Here is a 22,222-nt window from a genome sequence, read left to right as displayed (position 1 = left end):
GTCCAGTTTTCTCAGCACCACTTGTTGAAGAGATTTTGCTCTCCATTGTATATTCTTGCCTCCTTTGTCAAAGATAAGGCATCCATAGGTGTGTGGATTTATCTCTGGACTTTCTATATTCTTCCATTGGTCTATATTTCTGTCTTTGTGCCAGTACCATACTGTCTTGATGACTGTAACTTTATAGCATATTCTGAAGTCAGGTTGGTTGATTCCTCCAGTTCCATTATTCTTTATCAAGATTGCTCTGACTATTTGAGTTTTTGTATGTTTGTTTGTTTGTTTTTTGTATTTCCATACAAACTGTGAAATTATTTGTTCTAGTTCTGTACTAATACTATCAGAGTCTTGATAGGGATTGCACTGAATCCATGGATTGCTTTGGGTAGTATACTCAATTCCACTATATTGATTCTTCTGATCCATGAAACATGGTATCCATCTATTTGTGTCATCTTTGATTTCTTTCATCAGAGTTTTACAGTTTTCTATATGTAGGTTTTTTGTTTATTTAGGTAGATTTATTCCTAAATATTTTATTCTTTTTGTCACAATGGTGAATGAGATTGTTTCCTTAATTTCTCTTTCTGTTTTCTCATTGTTAGTGAATAGAAATTCAAGTGATTTCTGTGGATTAATTTTATATCCTGAAACTTTACTATATTCATTGATTAGCTCTAGTAATTTTCTGGTGGTGTCCTTCAGGTTTTCTATGTAGAGGATCATGTCATCTGCAAACAGTGAGAGTTTTACTTCTTCTTTTCTAATTTGGATTCCTTTTATTTCTTTTTCTTTTCTAATTGCTGTGGCTAAAACTTCCAAAACTATGTTGAATGGTAGTAGTGAGAATGGGAACCCTTGTCTTGTTCCTGACTTTAGGGGAAATGCTTTTAATTTTTCGCCATTGAGGATAATGTTTGCTGTGGGGTTATCATATATGGCTTTATTTTGTTGAGGTATGTCCCCTCTGTGCCTACTTTCTGGAGACTTTTTATCATAAATGGATGTTGAAAGTTTGTCAAAGGCTTTCTCCGCACCTATTGAAATAATCATGTAATTTTTATCTTCAAATTTGTTAACATGGTGTATCACATTGACTGATTTGAGAATATTGAAGAATCCTGGCATCCCTGGGATGAAGCCCACTTGGTCATGATGTATGATCTTTTGAATATGTTGTTGGATTCTGTTTGCTAGAATTTTGTTGAGGATTTTTGCATCTATGTTCATCAGTAATGTTGGCCTGCATTTTTCTTTTTTGTCACATTTTTGTCTAGTTTTGGTATTAGGGCGATGGTGGCCTTCTAGAATTAGTTTGGCAGTTTACCTTCCTCTGCAATTATCTGGAAGAGTTTGAGTAGGATAGGTGTTAGCTCTTCTCTAAATTTTTGGTAGAATTCACCTGTGAAGCCATCTGGTCCTGGGCTTTTGTTTATTGAAAGATTCTTTATTACAGCTTTGATTTTCATACTTGTGACGGATCTATTAAGATTTTCTATTTCTTCCTGGTTCATTTTTGGAAGGTTATGCTTTTCTAAGAATTCATCCATTTCTTCCAAGTTGTCCATTTTATTGGCATATAGTTGCAGATAGTATTGTCTTATGATCCTTTGTATTTCTGCATTGTCCGTTGTGATTTCTCCATTTTCATTTCTAATTTTGTTGATTTGATTTTTCTCCCTTTTTTTCTTGATGAGTCTGGCTGTAGTTTTTCCATTTCATTTCTCTTCTTAAAGAACCAGCTTTTACTTTTGTTGATTTTTGCTATAGTCTCCTTTGCTTCTTTTTCTCTTATCTCTGCTCTAATTTTTTATGATTTCTTAAATTCTACTAACCCTGGGGTTCTTTATTTCTACTTTTTCTAGTTGCTGTAGGTGTAAAGTTAGGTTATTTATTTGATTTTTCTCTTGTTTCTTGAGGTAAGCTTGTATTGATATGAACCTTCCCCTTTGCACTGCTTTTTACTGAATCCCATAGGTTTTGGGTTGTCATGTTTTCATTTTCATTTGTTTCTAGGCATATTTTTATTTCCTTTTTGATTTATTCCATGATTTGTTGGTTATTCAGAAACATGTGTTTGAATTTTTCATAATTTTTTCCCCCGATAGTGGACATCTAATCTTACCTTACCATGATCAGAAAAGATGCTTGAAATGATTTCAATTATGTTAAATTTACCAATGCTAGATTTATCGCCCAGGGTGTGATCTATCCTGGAGAATGTTCCATGGACACTTGAGGAAAAGGGGAAATTCATTGTTTTGGGGTGAAGTGTCCTATAGATATGAATTAGGTCTCACTGGCCCATTGTATCATTGGAAGTTTGTATTTCCTTGCTAATTTTCTCTCTGGTTGATCTATCCATAGGTGTGAGTGGGGTATTAAAGTCTCCCACTATTATTGTGCTACTGTTAATTTCCCCTTTCATACTTGTTAGTGTTTGGCTTGTATATTTAGGTGCTCCTATGTTGGGTGCATATATAATTGTATTATCTTCTTGGATTGATCCTTTGATCACTGTGGAGTGTCATTCTTTGTCTCTTTTTGTGGCTTTTATTTCAAAGTCTATTTTATCTGATATGAGTATTGATACTCCTGCTTTCTTTTGGTCTCCATTTGCATGAAATATCTTTTTCCAGCCCTTCACTTTCAGTCTGTATGTATCCTTTGGTTTGAGCTGGGTCTCTTGTAGACAGCATATAGAGGTGTTCTTTTTGTATCCATTCAGCCAATCTTTGCCTTTTGGTTGGGGCATTCAACCCATTTACATGTAAGGTAATTATCAATAAGTATGATCCTGTTGCCATTTACTTTGTTGTTTTGGGATCGTGTTTATAAACCTTTACTGTGTTTTCTGTCTAGAGAAGATCCTTTAGCATTTGCTGAAAAGCTGGTTTGGTGGTGCTGAATTCTCTCAGCTTTTGCTTGTCTGTAAAACCTTCAGTTTTTCCTTCATATTTGAAAGAGATCCTTGCTGGGTATAGTAATCAGGGTTGCAGGTTTTTCTCTCTCATCACTTTTCAGTATGTCCTGCCATTCCCTTCTGGCCTGAAGAATTTCTGTTGAAAGGTCAGCTGTTATCCTTATGGGGATCCCCTTGTGTGTTATTTGTTGCTTTTCCCTTGCTGCTTTTAATATTTGCTCTTTGTGTTTTATCTTAGTTTGTTAATCATTAGTTTGATTAATCTTAGCTTGTTAACCTTAGTTAATTAATCATTAGTTTGATTAATATGTGTCTTGGGGTGTTTTGCCTTGGGTTTATCCTGTTTGGGACTTTCTGGGTTTCTTGAAAGTGGCTGACTATTTCCTTCCCCATTTTAGGGAAGTTTTCAACTATTATCTCCTCAAGTATTTTCTCACAGCTTTTCTTTTTGTCTTCTTCTCCTGGGATTCCTATGATTCGAATGTTGAGGCACTTAACATTGTCCCAGAGGTCTCTGAGTTTGTCCTCACTTCTTTTAATTCCTTTTTCTTTTTTCCTCGCTGTTTCATTTATTTCCACCATTCTATCTTTCACCACATTCATCCTCTCTTCTAGTTGCTTTAGGTGTAATGTTAGGTTGTTTTTTGATTTTTCAATAACTTCTGCCTCAGTTATTCTACTATTGGTTCCCTCCAGAGTGCTTTTGATATCAGTTATTGCATTATTCAATATTGATTGACTGTTCTTTATTTCTTCTAGCTCCTTGTTAAACATTTCTTGTATCTTCTCAATCCTTGTCTCTAGTCTATTTATCTGTAACTCCACTTTTTTTTTTCATGATTTTTTCATGATTTTCATTATTCTGAATTTTTTTCAGGTAGACTCTCTATCTCCTCCTCTTTTGTTTGGTTTGGTGGCATTTATCATGTTCCTTTACCTGCTGATTATTTCTCTGCCTTTTCATTTTGTTTACATTGCTGTGTTTGGGTGCACTTTCCTAGGCTCAAAGTTCATGGTTCCTCTTTACTATGGAGCCTGCTCCCTGGGGGTGGGCTGGTGGCTGGTCAAGGTTTCTTTCTTAGGTGAGCTTGCGTCTGTGGTCTGATGGGTGAAGCTGGATCTCTTCTCTCTGAGGTGCAATGAGGTGTCCAGTAGTGAGTTTTGGGGTGTCTATCAGTTTGGCATGGCTTTGGGCAGCCTGTCTTTTAATGCTCAGAGCTGTGTTCCTGCTTTGCTGGAGAATTAACATGGTATATCTTGCTCTGGAACTTGTTGGCTCTTGGGTAGAGCTTGATTTTAGTGTAGGTATGGAGGTTTTTGGGTGAGCTCTTGTCTATTAATATTCCCTGGAATCAGGACTTCTCTGATGTTTTCAAGTTTTAGAGTTAAGCCTCCTGCCTCTAGCTTTCAGTGTTATTCTTACAGTAGCCTCAAGACTTCTCCATCCATACAGCACAGATAATAAAACATCTAAGTTAATGGTGAAACAATTCTCCACAGTGACAGACATTCAGAGAGGCTCACAGAGTTACATGGAGAAGAGAAGAGGGAGGAGGGAGATAGAAGTGACCAGGAAGAGAAGACAGGGACTCACAAGGGGAGAGAGAAATTGAGCCAGTAATCAGTTCCCTAAGTGCTCTCCACAGTCTGGAACACACAGAGAGATTCACAGAGTTGAGTAGAGAAGAGAAGAGGTAAGGAGAAGATAGAGGTGACCTGGGGGAGAAAAGGGAGAGTCAAAAGGGGAGAAAGCAGTCAGGCCAGTAATCACACCCCTAAATGAAAATGGATACTGAAGTTTAGGTTCTTAAAGGTACAAAACTGATATCAAATAGCAAAAGGCAAAGATTAAAAATCTAGAGTAGTGGTTATATTCTCAAAAATGCAATATTAAAAATATGAAACAAAGTCAATCATAAAAATTATAAAAAATTATATGAAATTTGCTTTAAAAATAGGGTATTTTTGCAAGGTAATAGTAGGTTATAAAAATGAAAATTAAAGGAGTAAATAAGGACTTAAATTTTAAAAAATTAAAAAGTGATACTGCCAAAAATATATCTAGGAATTTCTCTGGCACTGTTGTGGGCAGTGTGGGGTCAGTTCAGTTTCAGATAGTTCCTTGTTCCATCTTGTACTTGTTCTCAAGGTCTATAGGCCCCCTCCATTGCTTAGACAATGTTAACTACAGAGTTTTAATCTGTTGCACCTGTCACTTTCAGAGTGGTTCCCTGTTCTTTGTTTATTTTGGCTTCCTCTGTTTGCTGGTCTCTTCGGTGTCTAATGTCTGCCCTGACACAAGGGGGTGAAGGCGGTCACTAATTTAGGCTCACTCGTTCAGTTGTGCTGTGGGGAGGGAGGGACACTGCAAACAAGTATCACTGGCTGTGTGGGGAGTGCTCGCAGCGTATGAACCACACTGGGTTTGCCCCAGCCCAAGGCAGCGTGTGCTTCCTGGGTCTACACCGCTCAGGCCCAGGGTCCTCCGCAGGGCACTGTCCCAAGTGGGCCCTGCGTTTAATGCACTTCCCAGGTCTAAGGTGCTCAGGTTCTCGGGTGCCCTGCAAGGGAACAGACTGGGCCGAGCTTGTGTTTTAGGCCCTTCCCAGGTCCATGCATCTCGGGCTACCAGGTGGGTGGCGAGTGCACTGTCCTGGGCGGGCCATGTGTCTTATCACCTCCCAGTCCAGGCAGCTCAGTGTCCCGGGGGCACTGCAAGAGTATATTCCCAGGTGTGCTGTGTGTCTCCTCTGTGGAGCTGATCTCAGGCCGTGACCCTCCTGGCAGATGTCAGTCGTCCAGGATTCCAGGAAGACGTGGTTAGCAACTGGGAGCCTGCTCACAGTTCGGTGAAGGATGCCGTCTCTGGGGCCCAGATTGGAGCAGCCCCTTGCCTCCTGGGCTCTGACCGTCACATGCCTGCCTCTCTGCCTCCGGCGAGGGGGCGGGGCCTGTAAGCAGTCAGCTAGCTCTCCTTTGGTGTTTGTTCAATCCTTTGTTCTGTGAGCCGGCCAGGCTGCGTGTTAGAGCCTTTAGTGGGAAAATTCTCTTTCCTTTTTTTCCCCTCTGGTGATCCCACAGCTTGGGTTGCTATGTTACGTTAGCTCCCTCAGATTGTCCTCAGGACATTCAGGCCTGGTCCTTACCCTAAGCACCAATTATGCAGCCCTCACCTCCCTGTCCAGCCCCTGCTTACTGGTGGCGGATGGGAGCCTCTGGGCTATTTCTCCACTGACAGTTGTGGTCAGGTGCATATTTTGTTTTGTTTTGTTTTCTCCCAGTTACGTTGCCCTCTGAGACTTCAAAACTCTCCACAGACCCTGCCTGTGAGAGGGTTTCCTACTGATTGGAAACTTCGCCTCCTTCACGACCCCCTCCCCAGGACAGGTCTCTGTCCCTAACTCTTTTGTCTCTCTTTTTGTCTTTTATATTTTGTCCTACCTCCTTTTGAAGAGAATGGGCTGCCTTTCTGGGTGCCTGATGTCCTCTGCCAGCATTCAGAAGTTTGTGGTTTTTTGTGTGTGTGGAATTTGCTCAGCATTCAAATGAACTTTTGATGAACTTGTAGGGGAGAAAGTTGTCTCCCTGTCCTATTCCTCTGCCATCTTGGGCTTCTCTATACACTCTTAACTCTGTTTCTCCTGTCTCTCTATGATAGTCTACTCACTTGGCAGACTTTTAACTCAACCTCAGACTCGATCTCATTCACTTCATCATTGTATCTGTGCTGCTGACTGTGGATAGGAAAAAAAAGAAATAAACACAAAACCTAACTTAGAGCTCAGGTTTTGCTTTAAATTTATGATCTCATTTATTTTTCAGCAACAAATAAAACATCTTAGCTGTATCCATATCCATTTATGCTATCTTACCTCTTAATTGTGACTAATGAACTGTTCTTGACAGTTCTGTGTGCTGAATCTCATGCCCTCTTACCTAATTTAAGGAGCTTCCTTCTGCAATTATTTCCTCTGTCCTGTAAGCAGCACTTGTTTCCTTCATACTTAATTATTCTCACCTATAAACATATTAGAATATTTACTATCTTAAATAGTAACCTTTCCTTGATTCAACACTCCTCCTGCTCTCATATTATTTTCTCTGCTCTCCTTTGCAGTATGGCTTCCTCTATCTCATATTTCTCTTCTATTTTCTCTTATATCTAATATTATAAAGCATTAATGACCACCACTCATGTCACCAAAGATCTTTGCAATTGTCAGAGCTAATGAGCTAATTGAAAGGGAATTCAAATTAATGACAATCAGAATGGAAGAAAAGGGGTGGATAGGAAAGATGCTATAAAACCAAGTTAACAGAGAAGTAGAGATACTTTTATTCATTCACAAAATATTTTTAACCTCATAAAATCATAACTTGAAACAAAATATATATAATCTCTAATTTATAATTTCAAATTAGAAAATTACTTTCAATTATCCTTACAATGTAGGAAGAACATAAGCATTGAAATACATAAAAATAAAATATTCTTAGCTCCTATGTCACCTATCCCACATCTTTCACACAGTTGATGACAAGTGGATTCATTAGTTCAGTTATCAAATACTCTTGAGTCCAGACTTTGTACTAGGCACTGCTTAAGGATACAAAAGGAACAAAGCAAGGTGGTCCCACTCCTGGTTGTGCTTATAAATTAGAAGAGAAAACAAATGTTGAGCTAAAGAATATAAATTCAGTCAAATAGAATGACTGATTATAATTGTGATAAATTTTAACAAAAAAGTGAATACAATAATATATACATATATTCCCTCTATATATGTTTATGTATATACATAGAGATAGTGAAGAGTATTATACAAACATATATACACATATATATTTAATATGTATATGTGTGTATCTGCACATATATGAAAGATAAAGTGACCGAGATTAGCCTGGTTGGATGGAGAGTGGCAGGGGACAGAGAGTTAGGAAAGACTTTCATGAGAAAGTAATATTTTAAGTAGAACTAAGTTATCTACAGAATTGGCATTGACTAAATGAATTCTGCTTTGCAAACAGCAGGAACTATTCCTGGGGAGGAACATAGAATAATGAGGGAAAGTTGGCTTCAGAATTAGTAGAGTACTGGAATTGAACCCCTTACCTGTCATTTAATAGCTCAGAGATATTGAGCAAGATACTGAAACTCTTCAATACTCGTTTTTTTCTCATTTAAAATGGAATAATCATATCTACCTTGTTGTGCTTGAAAGATTTAAATGACAATTTAGTTGCATACACTTAACATAGCACGAGGCGTATAGCAGGTGTTCAATCAATGTTTATTCTCTCTTTTTATCTCACGTCTTTAATGCATAGAGAACCTTGTGAAGAGGCTGTGATGATTGACATTCCCTCTCTTGAAATATGTATCTTTTGAACCATATCATCCATAGACCCTCTGAAATCAGTAACAGTATATGAGGTAAAATATGTAGTGAATTGTTTACAGAGTAAATAAGGCCTGGTATGTTTAGTATCTCAAGTGAGCGTGCTAACAGCAGGAGTGCTGGCACTCTCAATAACAAGAAGTGAGAAAACAATCTGTGCAGATTAAAGCATAAAAATAAGTTTTAACAATAGTTTAAAACAACCCATTTGTCACGTTTTCTCCAAGAGTTATGCAGCTGATCAACCGAGTTGGCAGAACTAATTCCTCCAGGATATTTTAAGTCCACAAATGGTGATTACTTTATTAATAGATAGACAGCTATGGGTAAGAAGCTTTGCTGAAAGGAATAATCTTTCTGAAGAACGTTAAAAATTTAGAAATAAAAAGGAATGTGGTTGAGTCTTCTAGGAGGTTGTAATGAAGAGGAATACACTCAAGTGAATATATGTAAGATATTTTGTTTTCAGAAAATACATGCAATGTTAAGAGGAAGGAGATATTAGAGAAATCCAAGATCAGGGTATTTAGTATGGCTTGACTTTTGGGACTGGAAACTGAATCCAAATAGTTCTAGTCATCTTAATTAAAGGAGTGTATAACTGTTCCCTTTATTTCTCCTCCTCAGATGTGGCTCAGCTATTATACACCACGTTTCTACCCTACAATTGGCTTGGTCTTATCCTGCAATTTGAATATATCTTCCCTATCTTCTAAATGACGTGTGTAGAAACTGCTTCCTCATAATTGAGGTTTGACTTTGCCTTATTTTTACCACACTGCAAGCATTTATTTTCTTGTAGAAAGAATTGTAATACAGCAGTTTATGACTAATGCGCTTAATGCAATGAGGAAAATCCACCATGCTTCTGAGGCATTTTACTTACCATTTCTAATAGTAAGAAGATTCTGATAGAAACAAGCATTCAGACGAATTGTATAGAAATATAGTTTCTAATTTCAATCACATTTGGAAAGAATCAACTCTGATTAATGTGGAATATTCCCATACATTTATTTAGAGACCTTCAAAGCACTTAATTATTAGATTATTAATATGTCATTTTGAGCCATTATTTTTTATTTTTAGTGAATTTCCTTTTGAGTAATTAGTGCTCTTTACCCATTATTACTGGATCCATTCAAAGAAGGACTGACTTTCAAAGAAAGGTCCTTGGCTATAGAAATAAGAACCTTAGTTTACTGAATTGTTGATCTGTTGTTATGCTCAACGTAGGTCCTGGTGTAATCTCATAAAAGTCAGAGTACCAAAATTTCTAGCAAGTTCAAAATTTTTCTCTCTTTTTCTTATTCAAAAGAGACACACAAAAATAAACACACACACACACATTCACAAAGTCAAAGAAAACATGACAAGGAGTCAACCACAAGGGTTATAAATAATGAACTTATTACAAAACTATATATATTTTGGTTATGTAGACATATTTATTGGAGAGGTTCTGTAATTTTATTTATCACTAGAAATTTATAAAAATAACCAAAATACTTTTTTTTAAAAGGAAAACTTTTAAATATACTTCTATTTCAAAGTTTTTAAAAATATACTTCTGTTTCCAAATTTAATTATCAAATTTTTCAAGATTGCTCTTTTTAGCCTGCTATTTTAATGTTAGTGAGCTTATATATTTGTTTTGAAAAATATACATATGAAAATATATGTATATATACACATACACACACAAGACTGAAGCAATTGAGCATGCATATAGTTATTTCTTTAGACTTTACTTTTATGAATTCTTTTTCCAAGTTATGGATTCACAGGGAATGATGCCATAGATGTTGATGGCGAGAAAGGGGTATATTTCCCTAAATGACTCTAGCATGAACAATGGAAGAAAATGTATCTTAAAATTCATTAATCAGAGGGAAACAGTTACAGTGTGAGGCAACCCACTAATTGATTTATTCCTGGGGATGGAGAGGGGGAAAAAGAATCTATTCCTTATTTTTAACTCTGATTCTGTTCCCTGATTTTCAAAGTATATTTATTTGTGATGAAAAACATCTTCCATAATAAAACTCTGATTCTTCTCAATCTACCCAGATAAACAATATTCATAATGGTGCAGGTATTTGAAAGTAATACAAGTGACTTATTTCTTTTTGTCAAGAGATCCTTCTACCTCTTCATTTACATAACAATGACTCAGCTGGAGAAACTATCATTCAGGATAATATACACTTTTTCTGAAGTGAGAAAACAATATGTTGTCTACTTAGAGGCTCATCAGAGAATTGAAAAGAAAGCATCTGGGCACATTTTTAAGTCATTAAAGTTTCCACAGATTTTAACTTTTAGTTTATTATAAAATACAGTAAGTAAAAAAAAAATGATCTGTTAATGTGTAACATATATTCCCTAACATGCCACTACTAGATATCTAAACCCACAATACCAGGTAGTATTCTAATTATACATGAGAAAATGGATCCACAAAGGTTCTATCCATTGCCACAATGTTTCAACAGAGTCAGGGATGGAGTTGGAATTTGCATCACTTATCTACAAATCACAGGCTAATATTTAATATGTCCTGAAAGGATGAGTACAGTATTGTACCATATCTATGCAGACCACCTGACCTGCCTCTTGAGAAACCTGTATGCAGGTCCAGAAGCAACAGTTAGAACTGGACATGGAACAACAGACTGGTTCCAAATAGGAAAAGGAGAACGTCAAGGCTGTATATTGTCACCCTGCTTAATTAACTTATATGCAGAGTACATCATGAGAAATGCTGGGCTGGAGGAAGCACAAGCTGGAATCAAGATGGCTGGGAGAAATATCAGTAACCTGAGATTTGCAGATGATACCACCCTTATGGCAGAAAGTGAAGAAGAAATAAAGAGCCTCTTGATGAAAGTGAAAGAGGAGAGTGAAAAAGTTGGCTTAAAGCTCAACATTCAGAAAACTAAGATCATGGCATCCGGTTCCATCACTTCATGGCAAATAGATGGGGAAACAGTGGCTGACTTTATTTTTTGGGGCTCCAAAATCACTGCAGATGGTCACTGCAGCCATGAAATTAAAAGACACTTGCTCCTTGGAAGGAAAGTTATGAACAAACTAGACAGCATATTAAAAAGCAGAGATATTACTTTGCCAACAAAGATCCATCTAGTCAAGGCTATGGTTTTTCCAGTAGTCATGTATGGATGTGAGAGTTGGACTATAAAGAAAGCTGAGCTCCGAAGAATTGATGCTTTTGAACTGTGGTGTTTGAGAAGACTCTTGAGAGTCCCTTGGACTGCAAGGAGATCCAACCAGTCCATCCCAAAGGAGATCAGTCCTGGGTGTTCATTGTTAGGACTGATGTTGAAGCTGAAACTCCAATACTTTGGCCACCTGAAGCAAAGAGCTGACTCATTTGGAAAGACCCTGATGCTGGAAAAGATTGAGGGCAGGAGGAGAAAGGGACAACAGAGGATGAGATGGTTGGATGGCATCATCGACTCAATGGACATGGTTTTGGGTAGACTCCAGCAGTTGGTGATAACAGGGAGGCCTGGCATGCTGCAGTTCATGGGGTCGCAAAGAGTCGGACATCACTGAGTGACTGAAGTAACTAATGCAAATCCTAAGCAAAATTCTGCCATATTTATAGGCATAATGTGTGGATTCCCAGGTGGCTCAGTGGTAAAGAATCCGCCTGCCAATGTAGGGGACATGGGTTTGATCCCTGGGTCAGAAAGAGCCCCTGGAAGAGGAAATGGTGATCCACTCCACAATTCTTTCCTGTAGAAGCCCAGGGACAGCAGAGTCCAGTGGGCTACAGTCGATGGGGTTGCAAAGAGTGACGCGACTGAGTGACTGAGCATGCACACATATGCATAATGTGACCTATTTAGTCATTTCCTTTCTCCCTTCTCTCATCAGGTATATTTCTCATGTAATAAAGGAGAATCCTTAAGAAATTTCATGAAGTCATTTCAATGCATCTAAATGTGCAGACTATAAACTGTGGAAACTATAGTTTAGTTCATAAAGTCTTCATTTTGATACTTACTCTATGTACATCTTCATTGCACTTATTGTGTTTAATTAGCCAATAAATAATCACTGGTAACAAAGAGTATGAATAATAATAACTCCTGGTGCTATCTCTAAATAAATCAGATGCCTATCATTTGTTGTCACTATTTTTCCAAACAAGGGCTCAAGCAAATTTATCAAGCCACTGCTGAGTCATCCTAATAAACAAATGATAAAATACAACATTCCTAAATATTGTTTATCTTCTAGCTCATACTTATGTTTGAAATTTCTCTTTCACTAGTCCTTCATAGTCAATGCAATAAAGTCAAATTTCTGATAAAATTCCAAACTGGAGCAGGAAATGGCAACCCACTCCAATATCCTTGCCTGGAAAATACCATGGACAGATGAGCCTGGCAGTCTGCAGTCAATGGGGTCACAACGAGTCAGATGCAACTTAGTGACTAAATAACAACAAAATTCCAAACAGAATCTCACTTCCATGTCTTTGTTAAAAGAGTATTCCATTTGAGAGTCACTAACCGTCCACCATTATATCTTCAGCAATCCCACTGTCACAATCCATTTAAAGCAGTTCTCCCATTTTTCTCAACTTTCTTAGTCAATAGTTTCTCCTTCCTCTCAACTTCCATAGTACTTTATCTTATACATTTCCAACTTAATTTATCCTCTTTTACTAGGAGATATGTAGATATATAGGGGCTTCCAGGTGGCTCAGTGTTAGAGCTCACCTGCCAATGCAGGAGACATGGGTTTGATCCCTGATTTGGGAAGATCCCTGGAGAAAGAAATGGCAACCTATTCCAGTATTCTTGCCTGGGAAATCCCATGGAAAGAGGACCCTGGAGGGCTACAGTCGACAGGGTCACAAAAGAGTCCAACATGACTTTGCAACTGAACAGTAACAACAATGTAGATATATAGATATAGAACACAGATACAGGGTATTTATATTTATTAGGATTTCTTTCATTATTAAAATGTACAATGTTTTAAAATAGGAAACATTGTGGGTTGTGTATATTGATATACACCACCACCATTCCATTTTCTACTTTGCCTAATCTAGAGCATGATGAAAGTGAAAGTGTCAGTCACTCAGTCGTGTCTGACTCTTTGACCCCATGGACTGTAGCCCTCCAGGCTCTTCTGTCCATGGAGTTCTCCAGGTAAGAATACTGGAATGGATAGCCATTTTCTTCTCCAGGGGAACTTCCTGACCCTGGGATCAAACCCAGATCTCCTGCATTGCAGAAAAATTATTTTTCACTGAGCCACCAGGTAAGTTATGAAATAGAATCTGACATAGAGTCACCACTGGTTATGCTGAGCTCAATGAGTTATCAGTCAGAGCCATTTTTGGCTGCAGCTGAGAAACCCTATTTGAAATAACTTAAACAAAACAGGGACTTCATTTTACTTAACTGGGAGAAGATCAAGTAGCTAAATCCCAAGTAGAACTGACATGCTACCAGTACTCTGTTTTCATCTCTCCTCTACCTGCTTTGGCTTAATTCTATCTGAATTGTCATTAGCTTAATTCTCTTCAATGGCAGATTGCCTCCTTCCAGTTACGGATGCTTCAGTGGCTCTCAGACATGCAGGCTCTGTTTTGTCATGAAGGAGAAAGTAAGATGGGCTACTAGTCCAGAGTTCAAAAACCTCAGCTGCTCATCCATGAATCAAAGATTGTGCCCAAGGCAGTGAGGTAATCTAATTGGTCAAGCTTGAGTCAGATGCCCATGACAAGTTAATAACTACAGCAGATCCTATAGGAAGATAGTGGCTCCCATTTAACTCTCATGGCTAGAGAAGATAGAAGAAGTACTTCCCCCCAAAAAGCACTAAAAAATAGTAGCTATTCTTGGGAAGACAAGGAACAGTTGTTGAGTATGATTGGCAATAATGTTCAAGACAAAAATGTGAATACCCATTACTGAACATGAGGTTGTCAGACAAACCTTTTTAAGTCATTAGCTAAGTTGAATTTTTAAGGTTTATTGGACATGAGTTCTGTACCCTAGACATGACATTACTCTTAGTGTCAGATGGAAACCTCATTTGATATATCTAGCAACTGCAATCTCCTAGACGCTAACCAGTAAGAACTGATGTCTAGACTATCAGAAAAAACCCAGCTTTGGTGTTAGTTCCAGTACATATGCGTTAAATATAATGTTCATTACTGTTATTGCAAGCCATCATTGAATGCAATATGATTATAGACTCTCTGTATGGTATTCTTTCAGTCATTTGTCTGCTACACTCTAATCTCAAAATGACAAGTAATGTAATAAAAATCAGTATCAAGGTAGGCCCAAATTTGAATTTTTTTAATGTATATAAAACCATCAAAAAAAACAATTAAAATATGCAGTCTGTAGTCCCATTTCCTAAGTTTATATATAACTGGGCTTCAAATTGAACTCTGTAGCCTGCATGCAGGCATGCCTGACTATTTGTGACCCCATGGACTGTAGCCCTCCAGGCTCCTCTGTCCATGGAATTTTCCAGGCAAGAATACTGGAGTGCGTTGCCATTTCCTTCTCCACCTGTAGCCTAAAATTTTAGTAAATTTTCCAGACTATTGTGAAGTCATTGTATCTTTGTTCTGCCAATGCACTTGAAGAAACACTGCTCTAAATTGCATTCCACTTAGGAAAAGCACCCTAACTCTTTGCAAGTAATTGGAATATAAGAAAATCAACAACCATGAAGACATAGAAGGAGAGTACTGTGCTATCAGCTGGAAGCCTTCTGTTTACTAGGAACTAGAGTAATTTGAGGTCATCTTCTAGTGGCATATAATTCCGAAGTGGGTCAGCCAACTAAGCCAGGAGAGACAGGTGTGGGGAACAAGATGAAGACAGAACATAGTGTCTCTTGAGCATATTTAGCTTAATACCAGGAGTTATAAAAAAATAAAAGAGTTACCTTGACTGAAGAGACAAGCCTAAAATTTTGATCTTTATGTGTCTTATAAGGCTGTTTCTCTTTCCTTTTGTCATCAGAGCATACTGAAAAAATAAATAAAGAAATTACAAGCTAAGCTGCCTATGATGAGATATTAAAAATTGCAGTTGAAATAATCCAAATATCCATGGTAGACTGTTAATGATTGATTAGTACATGTGATATGCCTGGATTCTTATACTCTGTGATTAAAATTCCTCAACAGAGTGATGTCAAGAAAACAGCTGTAAACTTAAGGGGAAAAAATGCCTATTTTGTCCCATTTCCACCAACAGCTTTCAATAGGACTTTGAGCCAATTACTTGACCTTTTGGACTGAACCCTCTCATCTTTAAAAAAAAGAAGGTAAATTATATAACTTAATGTGAACTTTAGCTCTAACATAATTATCCCATTGCAAAGCAAACACAAAGCAAAGCTTAATCCCTGAGTGTAATCAAGTCTTTAAAGAATAAGACATACCTAAGGAGTTTTCTCATCTATCCTCATATCACCACTATCAGAGTGAAATTTCAAAGAACTAGTTATTTCTTACAGTGCAGTTCAAGCTAGGTAATATAATTTGAAGCCTTGCATTTAAACTTTCTATATTTAATATCCAGTTCAGATGTTAACAAACCCCTGGGCCCTGGAGTGAGGCTTAATAATGTGTTTGGCTGTACAGGAATCATTTAAGAAGCACCAGAAGCCTTTACATGGACAAAAATTATTTCCAAAATACTGCGAGGAGTGTCTTTCCTTAGAGTCACCCTTAAGAATTAAAGCTATAAAATAATATCTTCTCTGCAACTCACAAACATTATCTGGAAGAGAATTGAGAAAAGACATGGTCCTGGCTCCTATTAGCCCATAGTGTCAGTAATATCCTTGGTATTATTTAGAGGCAGATACAAGTCTTGAAGGTCTGCAATGTTGTACAATTAGTAGACATTCTTTAATAAAAAAATGCAAAAGAATTATTATAAAAATGGATTATAAAAGGAAATTTTAGTTAAAATAGGAAAAAATAATCAAAACAAATTACTGGAGTTTGGAGATTCAAGTTCTTCTGAGATGTCTTTAAACAATGCTGCAAATAATTATATAGAAATATTTTCTAAATTCAGTCTGACTTTCACTGCCTTTCTACAACATTCTACAGAACTCAGCAACTTCCAACACTCACAGTGACCTATGCAAGTAGGGCATTAAGTTTAATAGGCATCATGGTAAATCATGTATTGCTAAATCATCAGACTGACAGGCAGGAAAGAGAATACTACAGAATCAGTGTTAAGAGGGGATGAGAAGATCACAAGCTGACTTCAGGGACTGCTTCAGGCGGGCAGTCAAAGGTAACCACTTTGATGGATCCCGGGGAGTGTTTATATGGGGACTTCCAAGTATTAGGACATTGAAGATAAACTCCTCTTCATTGGATACACTCAGCCAGTTATCACCAGCAGGCCAAATACTGCCATCAGGAAATATACAGGAAAAAAGAAAAATATAAAAATGTAAAAGAAAGGAAGTTGAAAAATATGTGGGCAGGGCAGAATGATCTAAGATAAAAGAAGTTTGAAGAGAAAAACATTATTGAGAAAGAGATGGAGAAGAAGTTCTTAAACATCTGTTCTGAGTGATATAGAACTGACCACTTAATTCCCTAGCTATATGCCAGGCTTCTGGTGCTCAGGGAACATTAGACTTGGAAGGAATCGGGGGAATTAGCCTGACAGAGCAGCACAATACATTAATGGTAGTTCTCTTCCATTCCCCCAGTTTAAAGATTAGAAAAAGAGTGTCACAGAGGCCACTGACACGTCAGAGATGCCATAGTCTAGTTTTAAACAGAGCCAGTGTCCACAAGCTTGATGAAAAATCAGTGATGTTTTCTCAATGATTGCTTTGCAAAAAAGTACCAAAAAAAAAAAAGCTGAGATAATGTTCTCCACAGTGAACTTAAACACTTTCTACCTAAAGTTGTCCACATTCTTCCTTCAAAGACCATCTCAAATTAAAAAATTTAAATAATAATAATAAAAATGAATATAAATTTTATATAAGGTTTATATAAAATATAAAGGTGTGTTTTGGTTTTGTTTTTGTTTTGCCAAAGGTAGCTATTTCTCTCTTTGCCTGTCCAGAGCATCTTGCCTTCATATTTTTTCTTCCTCTGTCTGAGTTTCTTTCTCTTCTCTCTTTGCTCATCCCCCACACACCAAGGAATTACACATAGAGCTATACACATACACAGATCTCTACGTACACATATGCCTTTGAAGAGAGACATGCCGAAATACGCACACAAACACTCCTTAGAGAAGCATCTGTGCTCAGTCACTATTGTGTCCTCTGTGGGATTGCTAACAATTATTTTGGGGAGGAAATTAGCTCCAAGACTGACAGAGAGCGCAATCACCATCACTCGTGTTTTTTTTTTTTTTTTTTTTTGATTGAAGTATAGTTGGTTTGCAATATTGTACTGATTTCTGTTGTGCAGCAAAGTGACTCTCATTGTATACTATTCTCCGATACGTGAAAACCCTCTCCAAGCTCATGGCTTTAACCGCCACCTGTGACTGATGCCGTTAAGTGTACATCACCTGCCCAAACTTACCGCCAGCTTTGTCCTCTCATTGCATTCTGAATATGATATAGCATCAAAGATGATACTCCTGAAATGAAAGTCAGATTTCCCACCATAGCTTTTCCCACCAAGTGTCCCTTTTTCTTTTACTTACATCACTCAACCTCCTTCTCAAGCTGTAAATCTTGGTGTTATTATTGACGAGGCCCACAACCTTTTCACCAGCACACCTATTGTGTGCCAAGTTCAAGTCTTTCTTATTTTTTTTTTTCTCATTCTAATGCATCTTCTCCTTTTTTACTATATAACTCAAGTCCAGGTTTTCATTACTTCAAACTTATCTTATTGAAGCAATATAATTGATCTACTGTTCTCTGCTCCAATTCCAGATATATATATGCAAGTTGCCAGTCTCCTATTTGAAACTCCGATGACTCCAAATTACTTACAGATTAAAGTTTGAATGCCTTCCTCTGATAATCAAGGTCCTCTAGTGTTTTGACTCCATTTATATTTCCAAATTTGCCTAGTATGACTTCCCTTTACAAATCAAGAGGCCAGAGAAACTGATATTCCTATTTCTGGTGGTTTCTGATCTCTTTGTCATTGTTCCTGCGGTTCCATTTACTTTCTCCTATCTTTCTCTCACTTATACAAATGCTAACTATTCATATAATTACCTCAAAGGCACATAATACTTTCAGGATACCTCATTCAGGGCATTTATCACCTTCTGGGCTTCCTTGTTGCCTCAGACAGTAAAGAATCTGCCTGCAATGCAGAAGACCCAGGTTAGATCCCTGGGTTGGGAAGATCCCCTGGAGAAGGGAATGGCTCCCCACTCCAGTACTCTTGCCTGGAGAATCGCATGGACAGAGGAGCCTGGTAGGCTACAGTCCACCTGGTCACAAAGAGACAGACAGTGACTGAGTGACTAACACTTTAACATCACTTTCTATCTTACATTACAATGATTTTGATGTGTAATTCTTCTCTCCGGTGCTTGTGATCCTTAGTATGTCCAACTCTTTGCGACCTCATGGACAGAGGACCTCACTGTAGCTCGCCAGGCTTCTCTGTCCATGGAATTTTCTAGGTGAGGATACTGGAATGGGTGCAATTTCCCTCTCCAGGAGATCTTCCCGACATAATGACTGAACCTGCATCTCCTGCATTGGCAGGCAGATTCTTTACACTGCACCACCAGAGAAGCCCCATTCTTTTCCTCCCCTTGAGTAAATACTGTTTCTTTTTTTAAGAATACACTTGAATGCTTGAGAGCACAACCCATGGATAATTTATCTTTGTATCTCCCATAATGCCTAACAGAATGTATGCATATTATAGATATTCAATAAATATATGTTGACTTAACAAGCATTCATTTATCTGACAATGACAAAGTTCTGAGGACTTTACCTATTAAAAAAAAAAAAAATCAGCACCATTGTTTACCATGGAATTTGTTCATGGTTACTTATTTCCTCTGAAATATAATCAGTAGCTAAACTACCAATGTTGATTGGCACTTTCAACAATTATTATTTTAAAGGGTATTGAATATACATGCAATCCAGTCCTTAAAGCTAGATTAGAATTTCACCACAATTTAAGTCTGTGTGCACTTCTTATTTCAATGCATCAAAAATTTAGCTGTCTTCAGACAGATGTGGACAACACAGTGGTTTTCAATGTAACATCTCCAGAACTGGAAAGAAATTGTGACATTTATTTAATGTTTAAAGACTATTCTTTATTTCCCAGGTGTGATGGGAGAATATGAGCCGAAAATTGAGGTCCATTTCCCTTTCACAGTTACAGCTGCTAAGGGAACAACTGTTAAGATGGAGTGCTTTGCACTTGGCAAGTAAGTACACAAACTTCTATAATTAGACACAATTGTTTATTAAAATGTGACATGTCCTATTTTTATATCACTTACTTTGCTAGGTTTTATTTCCCTTGAATTAAACATTGAAGCTCCCTGGTGGCTATTCACTTTTTTAAAGAAAGGCAAATGGGAATTGATGAAGTAACCAATTATAATTATCTCTTTGGTCATTTCTCTGAGCAATAATGTATATAATTTTGCTATCTTAACATAAAGGAAATGTAATAAAAGAAGAGCTTCACATGTCTTTGCTTACTTGTCTTAAAATTTCAGTATCATTCTTAAATTTTATGCAACAATGATGTAAATAAAAAAGGGATGAGGTCTTATCCTCTCCCTATATAAAAGATATAGATTCTGATAAGATATAATAAGAAAAGAGTATAAAAATCATAAAGATAATAGTCACTCTGGTCCAACAGATTAATCTCTTCTGGAATAATGGTAACATGATAGCACCAGCTGTCAATATGTACAACATGCAATTATTCCCCAAATCAGGAAGATGATTTATACCACACTATAATGCCTACTATACTTAATGATTTATTTCTGAGACTTTAAATCTCACAATGTATAATCACTTGTCAATGATGTTTACAATAAGAATATTGGGCATAATAACATGAGTGAGATTTTGATTATATTTGATTAAACTATTATGATTTATTTTAAATAGACTGTTGCTGTTTTGTGTTTTTAGGGTGATAAGACCTCAGAGTCCTTTCTAGACTCTATAATTATAATTTGCATAAATGCATCTCTATCAGAGTTACTAATCATTCAACTTCAGTCATGGTGAGCAAACTCCCACAGCATAAATATAACGTACTTGGAAATAAAACATGCTCTATAAATATATTTGTAGTAGGCTTAGTCTGTGGGTGTGAAAATCTTAGTAAATATGAAAAATTCTGCTAATAAAAGGTGTTTTAGAACATAACAATAGTCATCACCATGTTTTGTAATATTAAAACTATTTGAAATAATGTGCAATTCTGTTTAAATCTAAATAAGAGTCAGATCGTAATCAATTAAAAAAAAAATAGATTGTTGTTTGGTCCATCGAAAGTGTTGAGCAGTCCAACAAAAGATGCCTGTAAGAGGAAGTATATTTCAATAACTCAAAATTCATCCAGGAGTTACTTGGCAGATATCCGAGGAAGATTTCCAAACCCATATATATTAATAATTAAATATCACCTTAAAAGTCATGTTTTTCATAATTTCCCAAAGTTGTGGTGTCAGGTATGCTTGAAAATGCCCCAAGTGAACTGCTCAATTCTGGTAAATACAAAAATAATTATATTGGCTTGATGTCAAAGGTTTTAGTATATCCTACAGTTAAATAATTTTTAAATGTCAGAATTTGCACTAAAGCCACAAACGAAAGGAGGTCATACTGTAAAACAAATTAGAGAACTAGATTTATAGAGAAAAAGCAATATGGGATATTTCCCCAGGCAGGCTTATTTAATAAATTTGATATGTTTGCTTTCGGAAGTCTTGAAATATGCTTAGTAAATTGATCCATAAAGTCCCTTTCATTCTAGGCTGGATCTAACTGCCAGATTAAGTTCTTTTAATACTATATTTTCTTCAGCTTCTCCACTCCTTCTTTGTTACTCCCTCTTTCCCCATGAAAATAAATAAATATGTAGGAAGGTGAACAAAGCACACAGACTGTCAAGAAGGTCTCTGCTGCCTATTCTTTATGTGAGGTGTCACAATTATGGGAAAAAGAAAAAGAACATGCTGTGAAGAGATTTATCCCTACCTAAAGACTAATTTACCACTCTGTTGAAAGTAAATAAGATCAAAGAAATAGCATCTTTACACATGTTAATTTCTGTAGAGCACATTATCATGTGGAATAGATCATCATTGCATCTCAACGTGATCACAGCAATTTCAAATTAATACCTGAGCATCTGCTTTATTCCTACAGCTCACCTGAGCTGCATCCCACTTTAATAAGTAAAAGATTCCCTGGTATACCTTTGCCTGTCCAAAATCTTCAGTACCTGTCACTAGATATCGATCAGCATGTTGCCACTCAAGCTGATTTGCCCCCTCAGTCTGTCCACACAGAGTAGTTTAACTAAATGTTCCCCATAGACTAATATAACCAAATTCTGGTGTGGAGCATACTAAGCTCTATTCTATCTCATGGGCTTTGCCCTTGTTTCCTCCAGGCCCCCACTTATTCTCTGACCTCAACTTAAACATCATTCTCTAAGAGTTCATCTACAATACTTGAAGTATATAACTCACATCCATTACTCTGTATCTAAATCTTGTATTTTTCTTCATCAACATTAACACAGTTTTAAAGTATTCACATATGTGTTTCACTACTTGAAAAAACAAAATTCACTTTATCAGTCAGAGATCCAACTGGAAAGACTCAGATAGCTCAAAAGAATTTAGGCATAAATTGA

General features: G+C 37.0%; 1 protein-coding gene across 1 annotated transcript in view; it reads left to right on the top strand.

Moving 5' to 3' along the window:
- CNTN5 (contactin 5) overlaps positions 1-22,222 on the top strand; it is a 1,550,500-nt gene that overhangs the window by 1,181,963 nt on the left and 346,315 nt on the right. The window contains exon 9 of the mRNA XM_061143613.1: positions 19,655-19,757. Within this exon, the coding sequence (XP_060999596.1) occupies positions 19,655-19,757 (103 nt within the window). The remainder of the gene's footprint in view (positions 1-19,654; positions 19,758-22,222) is intronic.

This window comes from Dama dama, chromosome 1, assembly GCF_033118175.1.
Source record: "Dama dama isolate Ldn47 chromosome 1, ASM3311817v1, whole genome shotgun sequence".
NCBI lineage: Eukaryota > Metazoa > Chordata > Mammalia > Artiodactyla > Cervidae > Dama > Dama dama.
Note: the sequence above shows the minus strand (reverse complement) of the source record. Positions and strands in the feature narration are given on the sequence as shown.